We start from the raw sequence: 25,871 nt of genomic DNA, 5'->3' as shown, positions 1-25,871 counted from the left end.
TTCAGACCACTTATTTGTCGTCAGCTGTTCAACCCACGCTTCTGCCACAGTCAGAAGCTTCTGTCTGGATGTTAACTATTTTTATTTTCTAAACAGACATCAACGAGTGTGAACTGAGTGCGAACCTCTGCCCCAATGGCCGTTGTGTGAACCTCATAGGGAAGTATCAGTGTGCCTGCAACCCTGGCTATAATCCAACTCCTGACAGGCTGTTCTGTGTCGGTAAGTTCTCTCTTTCATTTTATATTTTATTTAGTCTCTTCCTAAAACACCCAAACAATGTTCTCTGAGTTTTGTTTTCATCACTAGTTGCTTTTACTTTGTCTTCCTTATTTTCTTGCAAGTAAAAATTCTTTTCATGGTGGCTCACGATCTTTGGATCTCACCTCCCTTGTCTGTTTTAAAGAACCATTTAAATGAAGGATGTTGGATGTTTTAGCTCTAACAAGTATAATTTGAGCCATGCTGCTTTGAACGGTAGCACATGCTTTGTTTATGCACGTGCATACCCAGGCAAATCAGCAAGTGATTACTAACCACCTGCCATAAACAAAGCCTGGGTTCTGTGACAAAGACAAAAAACATAGGGTACGGTGTCTGCCCTTAGGTGGTTTAGATCAGTTAAGACATTTCAAAGAATAATTATTGGAAAGAAGACTGTGTTCTGTTCATATCTTATGTTGAGATGGAGGCCAGGTCTGGCACTTCTTAAAGACGGGGTTTTGTGGGACAAGCATTTTGCTTTGTGGACAGCCCTCTGTGGGTTTAGTGGGAAGAGTGGCATAGAAAGCCCTCTGGGTTTATTGTGCCCAAAGTCAAAGTGAAACTTTTTAAAAGCTGCCAGTTTTTGCCTGGTTTGGGGTGTACATCATGTGGAACTGCCAAGTCTCACATGGTTTCCACCCAAAGCCATAAATCAGCCCAAATTTTTCTGAAACATGGCCCAGGACAACTGAGAATTCCAACTCAGGTTCTTGAAAAGGATTGGAACCTCAGCCGATCTAACTGAGTGTCAAGTTTATAATTGAATATGTGACCCAGAGAATTCATCCACGTGCCCATTATCATATCTGGGATTGTTCTTTTATCCCTAGCATTTATCCTACATTGTATGTGGCACACCATGTACTGTGTAACTGATTGTTCATTTAACTCCCAGCTGCAACATAAGCATGATGAAGGTAGGGATAGGATGTGTCTCATTCACTATTAGATTATTATCTCTAGCACATGGTAGGTTTGTCCTTTATATGTGTTGAAGGAATTGAATGACCCAATGACTTCCAGTTGCCCTAGGATGTTTTTGTCTTGTTTTGTTTTTCTTTGGAAACTTTAAACCCATGCCATGATCTCAAACACAGAGAAAGGTGATGTTGTTTTTATTTTTCTTAGACATCGACGAATGCAGCATAATGAATGGTAATTGTGAGACTTTCTGCACAAACTCGGAAGGCAGCTATGAATGTAGCTGTCAGCCAGGATTCGCACTAATGCCCGACCAGAGGTCATGCACTGGTGAGTAGGTCTTAGCTTCCTATGAAATCTCTCAATAACAGGTCCATACCTAGAGTGGTTCAGGGCCCATACTTTGGAGTCAGACAGTCCTGAGTTGAAAAAATTTTTTGTCACATATTTTAGCTGCGTGTCCTTAATAAAGATCCTTTGCATCAGATTCCTCATCTAAAAGATAGGGTTCAGATTGCTTGTGTGGGGGAGTGTATAGAGTGCTTAGCACAGTTCCTGGCATATGGAGTATAAAATATAGTTTTCTTACTGATCAGAATCTTGAAGAATCTGGTCTTTTGGTTTATTCAGTGCTACTCAGGGCCCAGATTCTCTGGACCAGCAGCATCAGCATCACTCAAGAATGTGTTAGAAATGCAAAATCTTGGGCCTTACCCAGATTTACAGAACCAGAAACTTCTGGGGATAGATCCCAATAATCTGTTTTCACAGGTTCTCCAAGTGCTAACACTTGAGAACTGTTGCTCTAATTTTCACTTCCTGTTGTATCACCCCGGGCTGGAAGAGCCATGTCGTCAGCTAGAGATGAGAAGGGAGGTAGGTAAGACAGGTTTTCACTTTGGTTTCCATTAAGAAGAGGCCTTGGGTTTAGGAATCAAAATTATTTTATCTTATCTAGAAAAATCTCCTTGAAAAGCTAAAATATAAATTTGACCATAATAGTTAAATGTTGAAAATGAATATTTTTACTAAAAATGCATCGAAGTAGATAAGCTTATTTTAAGCAAACTTCACCTTTAAAATAGCAGTAAACCAGATGATAGATCTTAGGCATTTACATTTGACAATGAGAAAAATAAAATTCATAATCATTGTTGAGTGATAAATTCATATCAGGAATAAAATTACTAATTAAATGACGGATTTCTAAGAGGGTATGGATCTTGATCCTGAATAGTGTATTGTAAATCTTGAAAATGGTTTTCTGCTTTTTCACCCAGGATAAATTGATGGGACATTTGGATTTGAGAACTAATTCTCTTATGCAAATAGGCTGAGTTTATTGGACTTTCTCACCCTTTTATAACAGAACTAATATTAACAACACACTATTGTTCGCTTTATTCTCTGCAGACATTGATGAGTGTGAAGATAACCCCAATATCTGTGATGGTGGTCAGTGTACAAACATACCTGGGGAGTACAGGTGCTTGTGTTATGATGGATTCATGGCATCTGAAGACATGAAGACTTGTGTAGGTGAGAAAAGAAGACAGAATTTTCCATTTTGTCTGGGTATTCACAAGCCCTGTTAAATGACATTAGCACTAGTTTGGGTAGTTGATAAATGGATCCTATGGGGAAAGTAAGGATATTTAGGAGCATATTAGTAATATTTCAAAGCCAGCAGTCCAAAGAGCAACTTTCTTGTGACTGTGACATAATGTTCTTGTCAGATATGTTATGTGGACTGAGTTAACCATTGGTCAACTCCACACATACACTTATTTTGTGTCTGTGCATTATTTCTGTCTCCTTAACCCCTCTTCTGTTGTGACTAGAGTCTAGGCCTTTAAAATATTTTTACTAAAGGCAAGCAAAATTTATTTCTGACAAGAATGCGACAAACTCTACAATTGATTGTATTGATGTATTCTATTGCTATGTCTTCAAATTTGTTACAGTTTTCTTCTGTAATATCTAATCTCATTCAGTATTTTTTAAGCTCAGACATTGTAGTTTTCATCTCCAAAAATTTGATTTGGGTCATTTTTCACATCTTCTCTATGTCCAGTCATTCCTCTAGCTTTTTGAGCCTATGAAGTAGAATTAGAATAACTGCTTCAGTGTCCTTGTCTACCAATTCCATCATCTGGTCGGTTCTGGGTCATTTCAGTAAATTGACTTTCTTCTTCATTATGGGTCATATTTTCCTGCTTCATTGAATGCTTGGTAATTTTTGATTGAATGCCAGACACTATAAATTTTGACTTACTAGGCGCTAGATATTTTTGTATCCCTAGAAATATTCTTGGGCTTTGTTCTGCAACCCAGTTAAGTTATTTGGAAACAGATGGTTCTTTTCAAAGTTTTGATGTTATGCTTTGAAGCAGCAGTTGCTGTAAGGCTTATTTTGCCCCATTATTGAAGGAAGACCCTTCTAAATTATGAGATTTTTCAATCTGACTGGTAGGAACAGGCACAATTACAGGCCTTCTGTGAGCCCTGATGATTGTTCCCTCTAATTCTTTTGAGTGATACTTCCCCTAGCTTCGAGTAGTTTCTTTACCTGAATGCACTGATCACTACTCATCTGAATATATGACAGGGACCCTTTGCAGATTCCCAGAGCTCTCTCTCTGCTTTCTTTCTTTTACTCTTCCTTGTGAACTCTGACTACCTTGACCTTCCAGGATGTCCAGCAGTATCCCCTCAACTCTGGGACACTACTTGGCTCCAACGGTCATCCCCTTCCCTATGCCCTGGACTTAAAACTGTCCATACACTGTAATCTAGGGCATTTATGGAGCTCACCTAGCTTTTCTTTCTCTCAGGCATCACTGTCTTTGTTGCCTCTGTTGTTTTTTTGCTGGTGTTTCCCATGGGAAAGCAAATTCCACCTCTACTACTCCATCTTGGCCACAAGTGAGAGTTTAGAATTAAAATTTTAAATTATCTCACATTTGTATCTTCAGAAAACCCTTACTGAATATTTATGAAGCCCTATAAATTAAAGTGAATATCATAGGAGTGACTGGGTGGCTCAGTCGTTTTGGCTCAGGCCATGATCTCGTTTGTGGTTTTGTGGGTTCAAGTCCCTCATCAGGCTCTGTGCTGGCAGTGCAGAACCTGCTTGGGATTCTCTCTCTCTGCTCCTCACCCACTTGCACTGTCTCTGTCCCTGTCAAATAAATAAACTTAAAAAAAACCAGTAAAGTGAATGTCATAAAAAACAGAAACTTTTTAATTTGGGCAAGGAGTGAAGTTTGTCACGACCTGAACTAAGACTAATAGTGCATCTATACTTACTTTTAAAATACGGAATCTAACATGTTGGCAGTCTCAGGCTGAATTAAAATTTTTATCTTGCAACAGAATATGTCATTTTAAAAAGTTTTCTAGACTGTCACATAAACAGGCTCTATACACAGCCTAGAGTCAGTCTGTTTATTTGATTACGTGACCTCCTGCTTGTAGCCCAGATAAAGAGCCAGTCTGCTGGGGTGGCCTGCGGTATGAACTGAGTGTGGCAGGTGTGAATTGAGCTCTGTAAATATGGTCCCTTTTTTTGTCTTCTGTCAGGGAGAAAAGTTTTCAATGATATCAAACAGTTATATGTATTAATAATATCTGTATTTTACAGATGTCAATGAATGTGACCTAAATCCAAATATCTGCCTAAGTGGAACCTGTGAAAACACGAAAGGTTCATTCATCTGCCACTGTGATATGGGATATTCAGGCAAAAAAGGAAAAACTGGCTGTACAGGTATGTTTTTTCAATTTGAACAAGAAAATATTTGATGGTTAAGAGACTACTGCCATAATTATCGAGTAACACAAGTTCTAAAACCACTAACATTTTAATTGCATTATAAAGCATTTATATAACATTTTTCATTAGCTTACCCTCCCCTTCTTTGAAACTTGTTATACTTTAGATCAGATCTACACTGAAGTTTTTTCCTTTACCTGTGGAAAAAGGCATATTGAATGAATTACCACTATAACACTATAAATACCAAATTTTTATGAGGTTAAAAATCACATTTTTATATTTTATAGTTAACATGCTAATTACTAAACATTCCTATCCCTTTATTAAAGCAAGCCACCCTTGTCAACATTTCATTTAAGGTTTTATAACTGAAATTATTTTTTAAAGAAACATCCTACAATTCATATATTTCATCAATTCCCATCAGTCTTCCACTTCATTTAATTAGTGGGCTTTTGATGTGCTAAGTTGCTTTACCCCAAATAGTTCCTTGGACTTAGCAAATCTTAAGACGTGATAATTAAACCGTTTGTAATTTTTGTTTGCCTAATACCAATAGCTCATAAGAAAACCTTTTCAGAACATTTGTAGGAGATTATTTTATTAAACATCAAGGTAAAAGAAGTCACTCTGTGTAGATGATATTGTTTTTAAGTGTTTAGTTGGTGTTTTCAAATTAGAGGACATGATGGTAAGTATGTGGAATAATATAATAATGTTTTACTATAGTTACTTATGGTAATATAACAGATTATGGGATATAACATAATTTAAAACATAATGGAGATCATGGTGAGCTTGAATTAGGTAATGGCATAATTTCTTTACAAATAACAGACTTTGATTCCAAAAGCCATTTTGGCAAGCCCCTGTGACTTGAAACGAACATTAAAATATTTGTACATTGGCAATGTGGTAAATGTCCTTTTCTTAATTATATCAACATTTTCTTAAGAAAGTTTGCAAAGATATTTATTAACATTCCAAACTGTCCAATAATGCTAAGTTTCAAATTTATAGATATACAAGATAATGCCAATAATATTACTATTAGTTCAAAAATGACAGGTTCTAGCCAAATTATAAAAAGAAGCATGAAGCTAGAATGCCTTCATGCTCACTATATTACTCTTCATACGAAGCATGACTATGGGTCCATTCTAATAAATGGCACAGTGTTTAAAATCTCAACGACTGGTCTCTGGGGTACAGATGATGCTTAGCTCAGTGTGTCTGTGGTTCATGCTTTATTGTTAGCTTTCAGGATAAATATAGGACTTGAGATAAGGAGTGGTGGTCTGGCACTAATGAAGGGGAAGGAAGGTAAGATAGTTCCATATTGCATTTTACGTAATAGAGGCCAATACCCTTGTTGGTTCAGTTGAACTCCCTGAAATTCAGCCCAAAGAACTGAGAGGCTAGGAGAAAGTTAATCTAACGGGACAGTCTGCATTCCCTGTAAGAAAAGGATCTGTAGAATTTCATGCTCCAAATTCCAGCTAAGATACGCACGTACAGAGGCTGATTTTTTCAGGCCTGTCACCGTGATGAAAGCTAAAATTTTCATGCACTGTTAATATCAATTCAGGTAAATGAGATATAATGTATATAATGCCCTTGGCACAGTGCTTGGCATACAGTAGCTGCTGAATAAATAGTGGCTATTGTTGTCATTGTAAAATGAGACGTACAGACACAATGTCTAGAAGCCATTTTAATTAAAGACATAACATGTCTTTAATAACAGTAGTTCAACAAAGTTCTGTACTACTATTTACTGATACATGCTTGAGACCAGTTTAGAGAAGGGAAATCTTACTGTGTATATTAAAAGTCTTGTTTTTCATAACTGAGTCTGCACTGTTGTAATGAGAGCCACGTACCCCGTGTTAGATGAGAGGACACCAGTGACACCAGTTTGACATTAAGAACAGCAGTCTTGGGGCACCTGGGTGGCTCAGTCGGTTGGGCGTCCGACTTCGGCTCAGGTCATGATCTCACGGTCTGTGAGTTCGAGCCCCGCGTCAGGCTCTGTGCTGATATCTCAGAGCCCGGAGCTGGCTTCGGATTCTGTGTCTCCCTGTCTCTCTGCCCCTCCCCTGCTCATGTTCTGTCTCTGTCTCAAAAATAAATAAAACATTAAAAAAAATTAAAAAAAAAAAAAAAAAGAACAGCAGTCTTGTAGTAAAATGACATGACCAGAAACCTAGATTTGAAGTTCAAGAAATACTCCATTCTTTTCTAAGGGCCAGCATCACCCTACTTTTAAATTGTAGCCCCAAAGGACTTCTCAATTTCATAAAACCCAGCCAGCACCGTAGAGAGAAGACGAGTTTCACAGCCACTTCCGTATCATAGCCTCATGGCACATGATAGCCTCATGTAAAGTAGTACGACTCTGGAATTTACTGGCTAGCTCTTCCGCTGGTGTGTGGGCCTGAACAGCTCAAGGTGCTCTGTAGTTACACAAGCATTCCTCTTGCATCAGCACCCTTTTAGCAAGGTACAGAAAGAGAGGGTGCATCGGGAAGGGGAAAAAAAGAGGTCCTCTGTAAATACCGTTATTCAACCAATGGTATCACATTTGATTGGAAATGACTTGCACAAACCGGAATTGACAGCAAGTTTGCTGTACTTAAACACAAGTCTTAAAAAATCTGAGCCAAAATGTATTTTTAATCCCATGTAACTAGGGCTCTATTAGCCTGCTTTTAGTTTAAAATTAGTGTCACTCCCAACTTAGAATACCACCAGGTTACCTTGGTGACAGTCATGTTAAAGACAAGTGTTTATAATGTCCCAGGCAACTAATGTAAATAGAGATATGTATCTTGCCTAATGGGATAAGCAAGACACAGCACAACTAACAGTGAAGAACAAACCTGGGACAAGGTTTTTGATAATAAGTGTAAATGTATTTTTGTACATATATAATATGTAGACATACATACAATGTGTATACTCCTAATAAGTGTATGTATGTGTGTGTGTGTGTGTGTATAAATGAGTACCCTGTAGAGGAATTATAAAAATATGTATGCTATTTCATAGGGAAGAACTTTGTTTCATGAGAACTGAAAAAAAAAACGTCCTCTGGGTTCCATTACAGCTTTGTCTAAATATTTCAGCTCCCTTGTCGTTACTGATTGTTTCCATTTTAACAAATAAACATGTTTTTTCTCCCAATCACTTTAGCAGTGTTGAGAATCCACCCACTGACTTACATTCCCAGCCCACACAGATGTTAAGGGTTTCTTTTTTCTCCTTAAGCTTTGTTCAAATCATGGGTATCACTGAGGGGAATGTTCTATTTAATGGAGGGAGAATGTACATTTGCTTAAAATCTAGAACATGCTCTTCTATCCCTAGCTTAAGGGGGCTGGATTATAGTTTTTGTGGCCCACATGCCAGGCTTCTTCTGTTCATTCCATATAATTGTAATTAGACAATAAATTGGAAGAAGAGCTAAGTTGATGCTAAGTGCCAGCCCTAGTGGGTCCCTGCTTTCAATAATGAACTTCTGAGAACCTACTTCCCATCCTGTGTTCACTCAGTCAGTGAACAAGCATACCATTAAGATCAGAAGAATTGTTTTCAGTTAAAATAGCAGCATATCTGGGTAATTCCATTTCTCAAACACTCTGCTTCTTTTCACATGAGAAATGTTGCTCATGGGTCTTAGTCCATGACAGAGAATCATATTCTTCAAAACCATCAGGACTCGGTGAGAATTTGTGCCCATTTCCTCCCAGCTCTTCTTATCACTGCTAATTGTCCTCTACTGGCTGTCAGCCTGTGAAAACTCTGTGGGTGTTCAGTTAAATAGTCTTGGCTCAAATTTGGATCCAAATAGAGAAATCCAAGTAGCCTTCATGTTTGGCCTCTCCATTTATTCCAATGTCCTCTTCCCCAATGCCCAGCCAAGGAGATCTCACAGTGTGCCAGCTCCACTGTGAGTGATGGCCAGAAGGCAAGAGGGCAGGTGTGTGTGTGGGTGATACAGTGTCTCCTTGTAAGACTGTCAGAGGAGGCCAGAGTAGAGGAGAGCACAAAGCCCTTACTCGAATGTCAGTGGAACACACCCAGAACCTGTGCATGGGGTCTGCTTAGACCACACCCTTGCCTATCAAGACAGCCATGCAAGTAGAACCTTTGAGTCTTTGTGAGGGAACTTTGGTGGGGTTAAGGACATTGCAGTGTCAGCCCTAAATTTGCATTTCCTTGCTTTTCTTGGCTTGTGCTTATTCTTAATCTTAAAAAAGGAATTTTCTGTCTGGAGCAAACTTGTGGGGGAAAGAGAGCATTTGTACAGAAAGAGACGTTCTTGGCAAGCATGTGCTATGTTTCCTTACCATTATTGAAGAGTAGATGTTTGAATACAGCATTTTGTTTGTTTGTTTTCCTTATGGGTCAGTTTCTTCTTCTGTTTGCTTTTATAATGAGGTATAGTCTTAGGCACAAGTCTGCCATGGGAATAATTAATAAATAATAGCTGGCAATAGTACATGTGCACATACATACACATGCAAAGACATTTTACTCAAGGATGCCTTTACACTTTATGACCAACTTTTTCTTTTCTTTTTGTTTATTTATTTACTTTGAGAGAGAGTGAAAGAGCATGCATGTGTGAGTGGGGGAGGGGGAAGGTGAGTGTAGAGAGAGAGAGAGAGAGAGAGAGAGAGAGAGAGAGAGAGAGAGAGAATCCCAAGTAGGCTCCTTGCTGTCAGCACAGAGCCCGACCCAGGGCTTGAACTCACAAACCGTGAGATCATAACCTGAGCCAAAGTCAAGAGTCAGATGCTTAACTGAACCAGCGCCCCTGACCAACTCTTTCTAATTCACTTGTTACTTGTTAAGAGTAAGTCGTTGAGATAATGACTTAAACAAATATTCACAAAATGAAGAATTGAATATTGGCTCCTGAGTTATCATTTCTCCTAGTATCCTAAAGCCTATGATACATGGCTTCTTACAAATAGAATTTCTTTTCACCTTGAAAACATTGCAGTAAAACTGCATGCATTTTCTCGAATTAGAAATTTACAGTAGCATATGGGTGGCTCAGTTGGTTAAGCATCTGACTCTTGATTTCAGCTCAGGTCATGATCTCATGGTTTCGTGGGATTGTGAGCCCCATGTCAGGCTCTGCACTAACAGCACGGAGCCTGCTCGGGATTCTGTATCTCCTTCTGTCTCTACCCCTCCCCTGCTTGCATTCTCTATCTCTCAAAAATAAACATTTAAAGGAAAAAGAAATTTATATTAGCATATTATTAATGATTTAAAAAGGGTGGGAGACTCCTTTTAAAAGAAATGGTAACTTTCTGAATTGCAAGATTAAATAGAGAAAGCAAAAAACCCATATGAAAACCTTTGGTAATTAGAAAGTTGGAATTTGGTAATTAGAAAAAGGTTAGAGAATTACTAGATTTACAAGCTATGATCATCTCTGAAAATTATACTAAGTAGAAAATATTTGTGAAAATTTCTGGAAGTCTGTTAATACTCACCAAGATTTTGAAAACTCCATGAAGCGGGGCTTAGAATAAAGTCCTTATGTAACCAAATAAATCAGCTCGATTATACTGCTGTGGTCCAGGCAAAAGAGTGCCAAGCAGGAGACAGGGAAAATAAGTTCTACGTGGTTCTGGCTATACCATTTACTGACCTTGGGGCCCTTGAAAGTCCCCATGTTCTTGGGGACCAACTGTACCTCCTCTGAGAAACTGAGAATTCGGAAAGTCAAATTCTGAGTTCTTTCTACTTGGAAAATTCCTTAATTTTATAACATTTAGAAGCTTCCATACTTAGGCAATTGAAACTCGTTGTTTCTACCTAACTCAAAAGAGATTATGACAAAGAAGGGAAATGAAGACAGGACTCTGCAAAAGGTCATTAACGCTGAGGGAAGTGATTTTTACCTGAGGAAGAAAGAAGTGTTAATGGTCCCATTTGGGAGCCCTCAGGTCAGGCTTACTTTCTTGATTTCTCGTGCAAACTTACCACTATTATCCCTGGGCTGGCCTTCCTCCTCATTTCCTTGGAATGTGCCCTGCTCAATTATTCAGTTGGTTAAAGCTTCCAGTCACAAGTCTAAAGCTCCCTGGTATGTGCCTGCCTTGACCCGCTTTAATAACTCGATAGGCTCATGTGGCTGCCAAGGTTACATTAAAATTCACCCATACAATACATTCTAATTGTCAGAACTTTCTTCCAGGCATGTTTTCATTTTATGATCATTAGTGATATCACAAAATATTTTTGTAGGAAAAAATGTCACTATTTTATTTTGTGTTTGCTCTAGAAGTTATGAAGAAGCCAAAGATCTCAGGATCATTTCAGGGCTTCAGAGGGAACATTTGGCAAACAGCGTGTTTCCAAACACTTTCAAATCATTTAATTGGGCTTCTTAAGTAAACAAAGGGTAAACACAAGTTGCTTGCCCAGTTTCTTTTTCATGCCCCTTTTCAAATGATCACTGAAAATTCTTGTAACATTTCACATGCCAAAACTATCCCTCTTGACCTAAGTTAGATGTTGGTTTCCATATAGAGTCGTAGTATCCCTACTTAGGAATTCTTACTCTTAGTTAACGAAAAAGTTGTTATAAGGTTAAGTACCTGTCCTTCATAATGGATTTAGTTTGGGGAGTAAGGATACTGGTACCAATTTCAATTCTGATCACCAATAGGGTGTCTTAAAATTCAACTCCGTTCTGACAATATCTACCTGGAAATAGTGAAAGATGCCACAGTTTAAGGGCTCAGTTACACAAGACTGTCCTCATTTCACATGCCAATCACATGTCCAGCTTGTTACCTATGCTTTTGAACTACTGTCTATTAGTCCTACAAATTAAAGGCTCCCAACACCCCTCTATCCCATCACAGAACTCCGCTTACTTGCTAGATCACCAGTGTATTATAAAAGAATATAACTCAGGAACAGCCAGACAGAAGGGATGCATAGAGCTAGGTAGGGGGCAGAGGTGTGGAACTTCGAGGCCCTCTCTGAGCAAGCCATTCTCCTTGAATCTCCACATATTCACCAATCCAGAAGCTGTTGGGGTTTTATTGGAGGCTTCATTACATAGGCATCTGAACCCATCTTTTTGGGTTTTATTGGAGGCTTTGTTACATAGGCATAATTGATCAAATCGTTGGTCATTGGCCATTGATTCAACCCCAGCCTCTCTCCCATGGGGGTCAGGGGTGAAACTGGAAGTTCTAACCCTCTAATCACATGGTTGATTCTCCTGGCAACAAACTCCATGCTTAGGTGAAGTCCAAAATTTACCTCATAAATGTAACAAAATACACCTTTGTGCTCTCATCACTAGGTAATTCCAAGAGTTTTAGGAGCTCTGTGCCAGAAACAGGGATAAAGACCAAGGTTTATTTCTTATAAATCACAATATCACAGAAAAATAACATTTCACTTTACATTTTATAGCACTTTTATATTATAGAATCCGTCTTGGCTAAATTTGGAAATGGATTTTGGAGAATGGAGAACTTTCAAGAATTTGGAGTCTTTTAGTCATGTTAAAAAAAGAAATGCAACTGAATAAAATTTAAAGGTCTTATTGGCTTTATTCCACAATTTACTCATTCAGCAGCATCCCATCTAGCAAATACAAAGGAGCCCCAAGGAGCTGTACAAAATGGAAGACTTTTTTTTGGGTGTAAAGGGAGATAGAAACAAGGAAGGAGCAGATGGTTTCAGGCAAGGTCACCTTTCTATGGGGACAGAAAGAGTTCTATCAGGTAGATTACCTCATTAGTGCTAACCAGGTAACTCCAGGTTGACTGGTTAAAGGTTTCATTCCTGGGAGAGGCTGCAGTTAAGTTAGTTATTAAGCCACGGTTTGCTGATATGGCATGGCTTAGCACAAGTGACTCCATTTTAATCCTGTTGTCTCTTTTTAACAGTAATATGACCTTAATCTGGTACTCCTTTTACAGAAAAATCTGCATTGGATTGATTTGAATTTTACATGAAATATACAAGAAGGCTTGGGTCTCCAACCTGCTAGAACTCTAAGAAGCGAGAGGAAAGATGGTTCACTCACTGCCTTAAGGAAAATTCTCTGCTAATGCTTGAATTAGCAATACCTGAAGTAAAACTTTTATAGAAATAAAGCATAATTAAATAATACAGTAATTCCATTTGAGAATAAAATATATTTAATACATAGTATTTGAGTGAAAAAGTTTTCTAGTATGCCAACAACATTGTATTCCTTTGTACAAGATATGAAGACAATGTGCACCGTTACTTTATAGTTGATTTAATAAAAATATCGGAAATAGAAACATGTGACCATGAGTGTTGATACCATAGAATGTTAGGCAAACCACTTTTTAAAGTCTTCAACTTGAAAGAGGTTCATTTTGTTTTGCGATGACTGGACACATTAAAATAATGGAAGATACTTAGAATTAATAATAGCAAGTAGCATCATATTGTTCTTTCTTTATAAATTGGAATTTAAAGCTGTCCAATATATGCAGTTATATATGTGGATGCTAAACCAATCTATATAATACTGTGGAAAGTGTGAAAGTGAGTCAACTGTTGAAGTTGAAAGTGCTAAACCAATCTATATAATGCTGTGGAAAGTGTGAAACCGATCTATGCTAAACCAATGATGCTAAACCAATCTATATAATACTGTGGAAAGTGTGAAAGTGAGTCAACTGTGTGAAAGTGACTCACTTGTTGAAGTTGCTAGTTGCCATTGCTGAGTTATTTAAAAGACCAAGAAGGCATTTGTGCTACTTTTTTTTAAACCACTGGTTATTTTTCCAGACATCAATGAATGTGAAATTGGAGCACACAACTGCGACAGACATGCTGTATGTACCAACACGGCAGGAAGCTTCAAATGTAGCTGCAGCCCCGGGTGGATCGGAGATGGCATTAAGTGCACTGGTGGGTTGGAAAGCAGCAGCGGTTGCTTCTCATGAGCTGCCTGGACTATAAACATGAAAATATTTATTCTGTAAAAAATTTGTATACTATTGACTTTAAAGGTCACGCTTTCTGTTCGTAACGATGTGACTTTTTTCCATAAGATCTGGATGAATGCTCCAATGGAACCCACATGTGCAGCCAACATGCAGACTGCAAGAATACCATGGGCTCTTACCGCTGCCTTTGTAAAGAAGGATACACGGGCGATGGCTTCACTTGTACAGGTAGGCTTGTGTGGGGAACAACTGCGGAAATGGAAATCAGAGAAGCCAGGTGTTTCACAGCTTTCAGACCATCAGGTTTTCTCCTGAAGTTTGGGTCAGTTATAGACAACTTCTAATAGAAAAGATTAGTTATGTGAAACTACATGCCTGTGGAATGGAAATTTGGAGCCAGGTCCATTAGGGAGACTTCAGAAGCTACTAAAAATACATACATATATACAGTTATATAGTTGATGGGTATCATTGTATGCAATGATGTCATTACTTTTTAAAAAAAAATTATGCTTCTTTTTATAATCCTTAGCCTTTATATTTTTGTGCCTATTTCTCACTGTGGGCTTCGTTCCTATACCAAATCTGAGTGAGCTTGCTGTACGAAGCTATGTATGAAGGGATGCAGATGTTCTAGATCTCAATAAGATACTGAGATCCATTTCATATGACTTGAAAGCATTAATATATCCCGAACATTCTGCTCACAGGACATCACTTAAACATAAAACAAACTAAGGCCCAGTCAGTGATTTACCTGGAATTTTTCCAACTCATTGAAAATTTTTAGCATATTTGAAATTGTTTATGTCTAATTCAGTGAAATTTTGTCATCATAAACCTTCCATTACTTCTTAGAAAATATTCAAAGTTTCACATATCAGACATACATGGTCCATGTGCTTGATATTTAATGCCTGTGGTTATTAGCAAAACTGAGTCAAAATTAAGCAGACAGGAACGTTTGGCTTCCTTTGTAGTTGCTGTTCCAGGTGTTTTGCTGCCCATCTGAGCTGAGTCTGAAACCTAAGAAATAGGTACAAATCATGGCATGTTAGTTCCTGTCATGGATGTGTCCTCATGTGGGTGACCCTGCTTGAAAAAGCCTTAATTTGAATGATTCATTTGACTTATTATTCATTTTACATCACTAGGGACAATTTAGCATTCAAGATTCTGAATCTGAACCCCATATTCATGGACTATTCAATACTAACATTCAAAAGAGAAAAAAGAATGAGTTTCAATGTATCACATAGAAATTTGATGAAACACTGCAATACTCAGGAAGTTGATAATGATAAAAAATGTCAGATGTGAGGAACTACGAACCTCCTGACTAAGGAAGAGTAACTTGTGTTTCTTTCTGGCTGTAGATCTTGATGAGTGCTCTGAGAATCTGAATCTGTGTGGCAATGGCCAGTGCCTAAATGCCCCAGGAGGATACCGCTGTGAATGTGACATGGGCTTTGTGCCCAGTGCTGATGGGAAAGCCTGTGAAGGTAACTGATGGGGAAGCTGCTGGGGCCCTTGTAAAGCCTGACAAGATGAGGTTATTTAAACATTCCTGATTTTTTTTTTTTTTAACTGAGGTGTGTTTTGGCTTCACATCTAAGCTGGTCAATTCAGTTTGTGGAGGTATTAGGTCTCCAGCTGGATGATTTCTCTTTGTACAGAGAAAATCTCAACTTTCTGACCACAAGCTGCACAGCCAACCATGGCCAGATGGTCTACACGAGTATACCCATTGGCCATAGGAGAGAGACACTAACAAGGTGTGGTTAACTCAGTGCGACTTGTTTATCCCCATTGCTGGGGGAAAGAGCTCAAAGTGCCCTGATAATGTCCTCTTGAAGGATTCTCTTTAAATATGTTTTTAATCTCTGCTATGGTTTGGTTTCTAGAAATAAAAGCTTTAAAATAATATAGCAGATAATCTTCTCCATATGTAGAATAATGTACTGGGTTTGTCTCACATGGTCTCTAAATATCTAATACATGTGAATATGGAACAATCCTTTGCAAATCCATTCAGTAAGGGATAATGTTATATGTCATGCTGTCTCCCAGTGCAAGTCTCTGTCTTTCTGAGGAGTGTTGGTCAGACAAGAAGAATCCTGGGAGCCTGTTGGCTAAGGCTGGCACCCACTAGGAAACACAAGGCTCTTCTCTTTCCCCACACTTGTCAAATCTAAGTGCATTATCCCTCACTGACAAGAATTAGTGTCTACCATGAACTAAAAAGATTTCAGTAGAAATAAACAAATGATAACCATTGACAGTAGAAGTTTAAACAAGACCCTGATTAATGTCATAACTAACAATTGTTGCTTGGTAATTGGACATTAACTCAAAATCAGTCTTTAGTTATGGCGTGTATACTAATTCCCTCATACAGTTCTATGTAAATACTTTTCTTTGTTATGGAACCATTAGGTGTTCTTTATACAGTTTATATTAAATATGCAGAGTTTGATATAAAATTCTTCTGAAGCAAGAAACCAGATTATGCTCTTGACAATGTGCCTAATACGTTGTTTACTTTTGTTACTCTGAACATCCAAGGAAAACAGGTACTGTGCCACTTCTGGTAACCTAAATAGGCACAAAGTTTTGCTTCTTTTCATGCTATAAGGGAAGGTTGTGTTTGTTTGTTTGTTCTTAATATAAATCATTGCCTGCAGAGTGGTTATAGCTATTTAAAGCCAGTCTCAAGGCTGATAATGTGCCTGTGTGTCAATTACACACGCAGAACATTAATGTGAGGCGGGGACCAAGGCCTGGAAGAAGTGTCTGCAGTTTTGGATCTCCATCAACAATAGCAAGCACACAACATAGCACTAGGGATACAGAAGATTATAAAACTGATTACAAAAGTTACCACAAAGCCTTTGTGGTCTGTAAAATTTTATAACCCATGATAAAAAACAATGTATAGATAAGAACAACAAAAGAATTTGGTCTAAGGTAGCCTTTTTGACTTTTACTTCACAAAAATGACATGGATCTATGTGAAAGACCAGAAATTATATACATGTAATGCTTAGCCTACTGCTTGGCATGTAATGGAGGCTGAAAAAAGTGAGCTCTCACGTAAGAGGCATCACTACACTTGGCAAATCATCTAACAGGCTTTAGGAGAAGCATGTGGATTGATGTTAGGTGGTCTTCATTTTCTTTTCTTTTTTTTAAGTTTATTTATTTATTTTGAGAGAGAGAGAAAGAGAGCACAATCAGGTGAGGGGTCAGAGAGGGGGAGAGACAGAATCCCAGGCAGGCTCTACACCATCAGTGCAGAGCCCAATGCGGGGATTGAACTCACAAACCTTGAGATCATGACCCGAGCTGAGACCAAGAGTCAGATGCTTAGCCACCCAGGCACCCCAGCAGTCTTCATTTTCTTGATAACATGAGGTGCCTAATGACACTGGGCAGTTCCTTTAGCAAAATAATAATAATAATAATAATAATAATAATAATAATAATAATTTCTCCCCCTTTGTATCCCTCCCCAAGATATCGACGAGTGCTCCCTTCCGAACATCTGTGTTTTTGGAACTTGCCACAACCTTCCCGGCCTGTTCCGCTGTGAGTGCGAGATAGGCTACGAACTGGACAGAAGTGGCGGGAACTGCACAGGTAAGACGTCCATTCCCATCGAAATCTGCTCCCAGGTGTCCTGAGGACCTGGCTCTTGGGGTATCACTGGGACCTCACAAGAATATTCACAGAGTCACAGAATTAATTTCCTGGAACGGGGTACATGTAAGGATGCAGAGGAAAGAGTGGCAGACGATTGAAGGAATAGAGTTTATAGCCTCACAGTCAAGTTCATGGCTATAGAAGAATGTTCTAGGGGTGCTCTGGCTGAAAGGTCTCCCAGCCATTCCTTTTCTCCTTAGGCACATTTTCAGAAGGGTTCCTTTTGAAGGCCGTGCACTGGGATCATGAGTCTTCTCCTGGCACTTCTCCCTTGTAACACCCACTCCTTCCCATCGTGGCCTGTCCGTGGTCACCAGAGAATGTGATACCGAGAGCGCAGCCACCAATTTCTAGTGTGTAGATCATTTTCTTGTAGAGCAGGGGACTCTCAGGGAACATAAGAAAAAAAATTAGAAAAGCTATAGGCCCTCTGTGGACCGTCACTTGGTTCCCTTTGCACTGAGTTAAGACTTTGCAAGACATCTGCATTCTCTTTCATGGGCCACTGGTCTATTCAAGGATATTGAGGAAACATGTTCCATTCTGGATAGGCCCAGGATTTCAGGGGGAAAAAATTTTTTTTCCAGTTACCTAAACAAGCTGTGATTCAGTAGCTCTCCAGATTATGACCACCACCACCACCACCATGACCACCTCCCTGAAATAAATCTAGACCAGGGTATTCCTCCCAAAGGCATTCTTCTGTCTTTTTTGTTTTGGTTTTTTGTTGTGTTTGTTTTGTTTTGTTTTGTTTTGTTTTGTTTTGTTTTGTTTTGATGGAAACTCATGACACCAAGCCAGGCCTCTAGCATGCCTCAGGAAGTTGCCTCTCCATGGCCCATATGCCTTCCTCAGTGCCCCAGCTTACCATCAGCATCGTTCTGTCTGACCTCATTTCTATTAGTCTTCCCTGTCCCTCCAAGTTCACATGCAATCTGAGCAAATGAATTTTCTGCAGTGGCACCTACAGGAAGGTTACCAGGTCCACAGCAGGCTGGAAGGGAAACCCAAGGAGAAAGGTATCCTCATTTCCCGTTCTCTTCTCTCTGAGTCAGCTTGTCTGTTCTTAAGTATTTCATCAGTGTTCAAAACAGACAAAAGGATTACACGAGGTGGAATTTGCCAAAACCCACATCTTAAATCCGGAAGTCTGTACATATTTTTGGAATAGAAACTGAAAGGGAAATATTCCACACAGCACCAATGATGGGAGAGTGACTCTTAGCAAGCTTGAGGAAGCACACTAAGCCTTGTGCGTGTGTCTGCCTTGTACTCAGCTGCACCGAGGCGAGCGTGCCCGGTTGGGGAAGCAGCAGAAGTTGCCTGCTCCTAAGGGTTCCCTGGGACATCTTGCTCTAATTTGATGAAATAACAAGCCGCACATATTAAATATATTTTCTTAAAACCTGTGTCTGAATTTTTGGTTGACCGAGGTCACAGTAGTGTTTTCCTTTCAGTTACCTTGACTGGAATATTTTTCCTAGTTCCAAAGTTATATTTTCTCCTGATGACAAATTTGAATGCTAAATGTGTTCCAGGGGAAAAAGACCAAAGACTATGACATATTTCCTTCCTGAGGGGTTTTTATTTCAGAAGTGGAAGACCGTATTTCTAGGCGTAATGTAACTAGTAACTCTTAAAATTCTTGTTGGGAGACCCAGATCCACTGCTACCGTTGTATGGTGACGTCTGCCCCACATTGGCTGATAATTGTGCCCCTTGCTGTGTGGTTTTAGACGTTAATGAATGTCTGGATCCAACCACGTGTATCAGTGGGAACTGTGTCAACACTCCAGGCAGCTATACCTGTGACTGTCCACCCGACTTTGAGCTGAATCCAACTCGAGTTGGCTGTGTTGGTAAGATCTTAAAACTTTTTAGAGAGTATACTTTTACTTTGAAAGCAGCATTGAACATTCCATTCTCAAATTTTTAAAAAAGTAATACCATAAAAATTTAAACATTGCCTAAATCTGATTTATACTTTCAGTTATTTTTTATTCTGTAGGTAAATTCCCAGTATATGTGTTTGGGCACTTCTTAGTTTCGTGGTAAAAGTAAATTGCAGTGTTTAAACAGTTTCTGAAATGGATTTCAATATCCAGCCCTCCCATAGAGAGAATATTCTTGACACTCTTTTGTTTATACATGGTAAATAGATACCCGCTCTGGAAATTGCTATCTGGATGTTCGACCTCGAGGAGACAATGGAGATACAGCCTGTAGCAATGAAATTGGAGTTGGTGTCTCCAAGGCTTCCTGCTGCTGTTCTTTGGGTAAAGCCTGGGGTACTCCTTGTGAGCTGTGCCCTCCTGTGAACACATGTAAGTGTACATCCTCCTGTTTATTATTATTATTCCTGCTCAGGCTGGTTCTCCTTTCTAGATCCACAGGACAGAAGCTACAGAAAGAGGCAGCTGCCTCCAGTCTCTAGTCTTTAGTCAGGGAAAGGAGATCAAACCTCTCAGCCCTATTGAGGGACCCCATTCCCAATTTGGGTGTCAGAAGAGTCCCCAGCTGGCTTGTACTAAAAGGGCAGGTGGGGCAGGCAGGTGACATTTCATTTCTGTGTGAGTGAAAAGTACATAGCGCTATTTTAAAGAAGATTTTTACAGGCTAGGTTACTTACATAATATTGCTTACCTTCCAGGAACACATTGATAGATGTGTGGGCTAGTTATCAAAAGCTCTAGGATAGGTTAGACCCTTGGTCCCTGGTAAAAGAAAAGTGATTAGTTAAGTAAATACGAAAGGGAAGGTTATTTCTATTCTTATGGTATTACTTGAAAGAAAGCTTTAGAATGTGATTTTAAGGACATAAATAAGTCTCCTAAAAATAGAAAAGGCTTCACATTTTTCTAAGTGGGTCCTATATGAGGATTCAGTCAGATGTGGCTTCTTAGGCAAAGGTTGATGCTGCTGCTAACAGTGTATATTGGGATAGGTACGGATTCTTTCCCTGCGGAAGGTTCATTTATTCACTTTTTCTAAAAGTATTTGTTGGGTACCTAGAGTGTGTACTCTGAGTGTGCAAAGATGAATTAGACTAGATTCTGCCCTCCAGAAGTGTACAGCTAGCAAAGTGTGACCCAAACATAAAAGCTGTAATTGAGTGTAGGTCTCAATAAGGGAAGAAAGAACAGAAACAGTGCCATGAGAAGGAGAAAGAGCACTCCTCGCTCCAGTTAGGACTCTATATCACTTGGCACTGATGTAACTTTGGGCAAGTTACTTAGCAAGACTTGAACTTCCTCATTCATATAATGCCTCATAGAATTAAAAGAAGTCATTCATGTCAAGCACTCAGCACAGGGATGAAGGCTTAGCAGGCACCTTCTTTCTTCTCTTCAGAAAGGGAAGTCAGTTCTGAAATGGCAGAGGTGGTGATGACCTTGTGCATTTTTTCCCTGGGCCTTGAAGGCAGGGTGTGACCTGAAAAGGGAGACTTAAAAAGAGTGTATGATTAGAGGAAGAGGAGGAAAGAGAAAAATGAAAGAGGGAGGTAGTTAATTTCATTGACGTTGAAAGAAGCAAACCAAGGTGTTTAAGTAGGGGAGTCAGCTCTATTGATTAATAATGATTAGCAAAGCAGAGTTCCTGGGTGACACAGCTGGTTAAGTGGCAAACTCTTGGTTTTGGCTCAGGTCATAGTCTCACAGGTTTACTGAGATCCAACCCTGTGTCAGGCTCCACACGGAGCATGGAGCCTGCTTGGAATTCTCTTTCTTGTACTCATAAACAAACAAACAAACTTAAAAAAAAATTATTAGTAAAGCAATAGGTCCACACTACCCCAAACTGGATCAGACCTAGAACTGAAATATATACATGTGTACATTTAGGCATAAACACATAGCATTTCAGAAAGCCAGGAGAGGGATTATCAGATTTGGAAAGATTAGGATGATTATGAAAGAGCTAATTTTTATCAAAGCTCACCAGGATGACACAGCAGATTAGGTTCATTTTTTTTTTAAGTTTGTTTATTTATTGAGAGAAAGAGCACGCACGCGCACACACACACACACACACACACACACACACACACACACACACGTGTGCACGTGGGAGGGGCAAAGAGAGAGAGAATCCCAAGCAGGCTCCATACTCTGCACTGAGCCTGATGTGGGGCTCTGTCTCACAACCATGAGATTGCGACCTGAGCTGAAATCAAGAGTCAGATGCTTAACTGACTGAGCCACCCAGAGGCCCCAGTTAGGTTCATTCTTACTCGCATGTGCCTGTAAGTATCACACTGCTGGCACATGGCACTGAAATAAATGTTCTTGAGTGAAATACTTGAATGACAGAATTAATGGAGAAAATCAAAGGACAATGTAGAAAGTTGGTTTGGGAAACCAAGGGAATGAGTATTGCACTCAGTAAAATAGAGGGGCAACAAAGATCTCTAGGCATTAAAGACAAAAGTGGGATGGGAACCAGGAAAGAACAGCTTTCCCTGAAGTTCTGTTTGGAAAGAGTTTTGGAGACAGGCTGATTAACATTATTAAGGGAGGCAGTAATTCCCAGGAAGTAAGGCTGAACAAAATGTAAAAATGGAAGAGTTTGTTAGAAAATAAAAAGGGGAAGAAAATCTTTACAAAGAAGTAGTGATGACAATAACTGCTACTTCATCACTACTAGTGATGAACGTGAATAAAACATGTTCACAGGAACATGAGACCAGAAGGGTAGGTGGTGGGTCCAAAGACTGAGGACAGTGGCCTTCCATCTTTCTGGCACCCTTAGTAAAAGCCATTTGAAAATAACATGCATACACACAGTTGTTAACTTGCTTAAGATGGGTGGGGTAACTGCTAAGGATTCCTGAAAATGAATATTTTCAGTTGGCTATGTCAGTATTTCTCTTGAGGATACGATTTCTAGAAATTTTAGATTCAAAAGAACTCCATTTGATTTTTTGTTTCAATAGCTGAGTACAAAATTCTTTGTCCTGGAGGAGAAGGTTTTCGGCCCAACCCTATCACTGTCATCCTGGAAGGTAATTCTGTATCCTTGATCTTAAAGTATGCGCATTTTGAACTTCCTTGGGTTTATTTACAGTGCTGAAGAAGTGCTGTTGTTTTCATTTTGACAGACATTGATGAGTGCCAGGAGCTCCCAGGACTGTGCCAAGGCGGGAAATGTATCAACACCTTCGGCAGTTTCCAGTGCCGCTGTCCAACCGGTTACTACCTGAACGAAGATACCCGAGTGTGTGACGGTAAATGGTCCTTTAGGAGGATAAGTTCTTTCAGCTATTGAGAACTGACCTCAAAAGCCAGTATACAGTCACCAGTAAAACTAAGAATTTAGCTACATAGCGCAATGGTCTAAACATGAACCTAGCCAGGTAAATGTGCCATACTTGTGGCAGCTTGCACGAATGTTACTGATGTGATATCATTTCTGATACACCTCAAATATTCCTCTTCTTCTGAGAAAAGTGGAGTTTTATTATCTTAGGCCATTGTCTCACTTATGCCTGCAGTTTTCTGGGCTCTTTAGAAAAGCCATTTATATTAGAGTAGCTCAGGTCTCATTTCAAGGACTTCTGTATTCTGGGAAGCACTGAGTTCTTCTTCTTCCTGTTCTTTACCACTTATCTGTACTAATGAACCAAAATGAGCTTCTCTTAAAAAGGCAGCTTCTTTGGTCTTATGATGTAAGTGATAATTCCAGTTCATCCTGTGTTATTGGAAAGATGGAGAATATTGACCGCTTCTGGCTTTCAAAGCACTTGGGCCATAGACTGTGGTGGGAAAGATGGTTTTCATCTATATGAGGGAGTCACATGACTAGTTAGGAAGATACTTCCCTGTATCCTGGAGGAGAAATATGCCTCTGGCTCTCCAAAAGGCTTATGAGGTGACTTTGATAAAGGATGACCTCACTGTGTATTAATTGAGTATCACAGTGTATATAACACAGCTCTAAGACCCCTGGAATCAACAAAGATTAGAGTCAACCTCTGTGTTTGAAAATGGGGATAGAGGTGTTAAATATCTACTTCCATTCTACCTTACCAATGCAAATTCATGAAAGTGGTTGTTGAATGGCTTCAGGGTCTATTATATTCTTCCACAGATTTTGTGAACATATGACGTATTAGCGGTCTTTCTGAAGGATTTCTCCACATCTCCATCTCTGCATGCCTTTCAGGATGTTATGGACTCATCTATTAGGAACTCCTATCAGAAGGCAAAACCTTTTTTTCTGGCACTTCCTTTCCTGAAAACATACACATTAGCATAGGCAAAGGGCACCGATGAATTAAACATCTATTTTTGTTACCCAGATTTCAAAGTGCCCTGTGGATTTTCTCCTCCATTGTCGACATTTATGTTGACACTGAGTATCAGGCCATTCCAAAGAGTGAAGCTTTCATATTCGTATACCACTTTGTGTCTGGATTACAGATGTGAATGAATGTGAGACTCCCGGAATCTGTGGTCCGGGGACGTGTTACAACACCGTCGGCAACTACACCTGTATTTGCCCTCCAGACTACATGCAAGTGAATGGGGGGAATAATTGCATGGGTAAGTTCAAGTTTTTCTTTATCTTGCATGTCCGATCTTCATCTGTGAAGAGAAAAAGAGCTTGTAATCCCAGCACTTGGTCCTTAGTGTTATGTTACTCATCAGACCGAGTGCTGCCTGCCACCCTTCCACTGTCTTTGTGAGAGCCTCCTCCCTTGTAAACCATAAGCTTGGCCTTTTTTCCCCACCTTGTGTGGGTGGTTGGGAGTTTTCTTTAAAATGTAATGTTGGAAAATCCCAAACAACGGTTTAATAGTACTTCTTTTGTTTGACTTTGGGTGTATCTTTATACAATTATATTTACAGCACTGACTTACAGTATTAAAACATCATGAGTCGGAAATGAGAAAATTACTGCCAAATAGCAGTGGAGAATTGTTACTAAGAGTCTGGGTGGAGAGTCGTGTAAAGTTTATTAATGCTGCGGCTCCATAATGACTTAGTTCTGTGGCCCCAAATCCCAGGGAATACATTTCTCAAAGTCCCCTTTCTTATAGTGGCAGATGTGGATAGGAAATTGGGTAAGAGCAGGCTGTTCCTGCTCTCATCCAAGTCAAGTTACAATAAAATCCAAAAGACACATACTCCTTCAGTATCCCCTTAGACATCCGGTGTGCTTTCCCCATGGTATCACCATCCCCTTCCCTCTAGATATGAGAAGAAGTTTGTGCTACAGAAACTATTACGCTGACAACCAGACCTGCGACGGAGAACTTTTGTTCAATATGACCAAGAAGATGTGCTGTTGTTCCTACAACATTGGCCGGGCCTGGAATAAGCCCTGTGAACAGTGTCCCATCCCGAGCACAGGTGAGTTGCACCATTACCAAAAACATAGGTTGATAAGTTACCCATGGATTGTTGAGAGAAATGAGTCTCAGCCAGGCAAGAAAAAAGTCTGTCGTTTATCTTCCTAAGCAAAAAATTAGCTCACAGAGGCAACTGTGTAAGTTCACAGTTGATTCTGGTCCTTCCAGCTGAAAATTGAGTCACAGAACACACTGTCTAATTTGTACACTAGTTCACTCGCCAGACTTACAGACTCAGCATAGAGGGGAGAAACAGAAACACTGTTATCGTTATGGAGTTCACCACGTAACTGAAAGACTAGAAACGTTAGGCGAAGCGATATGACAAATAGGTGAACCATATTCCTATTATTCTTACTTATTTATAACTGGTCTTGTTCCAAAAAGAATTTAAGGCAGCCCACAAAGATTTGAATAAAATAAGAAGGCCTAAGGCAAATGGCAAGCAAGGGTAAGAAACTTGGAGCAAGGAGCGAGGCTAATACGCAAAAATCCAAGCTGGGAATTTCTACACACTTGCCAAAGATGAGCAATAAGTTTGGCTCCAAACTTTCTAGCAGCTCATATAAAAAGGGGGAGATAATCAAGTCTAAGAGTCTCAATGACTATAAAGCAAACTAAACACTAAAGGAAAGTGCAACTCTTCATGGTACTGAGATTGGAGAGAAATTTTTTCTTATATCCTCATAGAGAAAAATCTATGTAATGTTATTTGTTTAAAAACAAAAAAGTCTAACCCATGTCCTTGGAGTAAATGAAGTGAAATGATGCGTGGTTCTTATACGGTAAATGATGACATCATTTACTAATGTTCTTATTTAGAGTTAAATAAACTGTGATGCAGTTATTGATAGTATTCTGTGGTACCTACTCTGTTCCC

General features: G+C 39.4%; 1 protein-coding gene across 2 annotated transcripts in view; it reads left to right on the top strand.

Moving 5' to 3' along the window:
• FBN1 (fibrillin 1) overlaps positions 1-25,871 on the top strand; it is a 234,571-nt gene that overhangs the window by 160,472 nt on the left and 48,228 nt on the right. The window contains exons 28-41 of one of the 2 annotated variants that reach the window (XM_025918911.2): positions 97-222; positions 1,393-1,515; positions 2,599-2,724; positions 4,829-4,954; positions 13,778-13,900; positions 14,044-14,166; positions 15,315-15,440; positions 17,455-17,577; positions 19,377-19,499; positions 19,800-19,964; positions 22,574-22,642; positions 22,739-22,864; positions 24,060-24,182; positions 24,834-24,992. In XM_025918911.2, coding sequence (XP_025774696.1) covers positions 97-222; positions 1,393-1,515; positions 2,599-2,724; positions 4,829-4,954; positions 13,778-13,900; positions 14,044-14,166; positions 15,315-15,440; positions 17,455-17,577; positions 19,377-19,499; positions 19,800-19,964; positions 22,574-22,642; positions 22,739-22,864; positions 24,060-24,182; positions 24,834-24,992 — 1,761 coding nt within the window. The remainder of the gene's footprint in view (positions 1-96; positions 223-1,392; positions 1,516-2,598; positions 2,725-4,828; positions 4,955-13,777; positions 13,901-14,043; positions 14,167-15,314; positions 15,441-17,454; positions 17,578-19,376; positions 19,500-19,799; positions 19,965-22,573; positions 22,643-22,738; positions 22,865-24,059; positions 24,183-24,833; positions 24,993-25,871) is intronic. The other variant, XM_086710629.1, reaches the window with a different exon arrangement.

Source organism: Puma concolor, chromosome B3, assembly GCF_028749965.1.
Source record: "Puma concolor isolate L17-30 chromosome B3, mPumCon1.1.hap2, whole genome shotgun sequence".
NCBI classification, from domain to species: Eukaryota; Metazoa; Chordata; class Mammalia; order Carnivora; family Felidae; genus Puma; species Puma concolor.
This window is presented reverse-complemented; position numbering and strand designations above follow the sequence as displayed.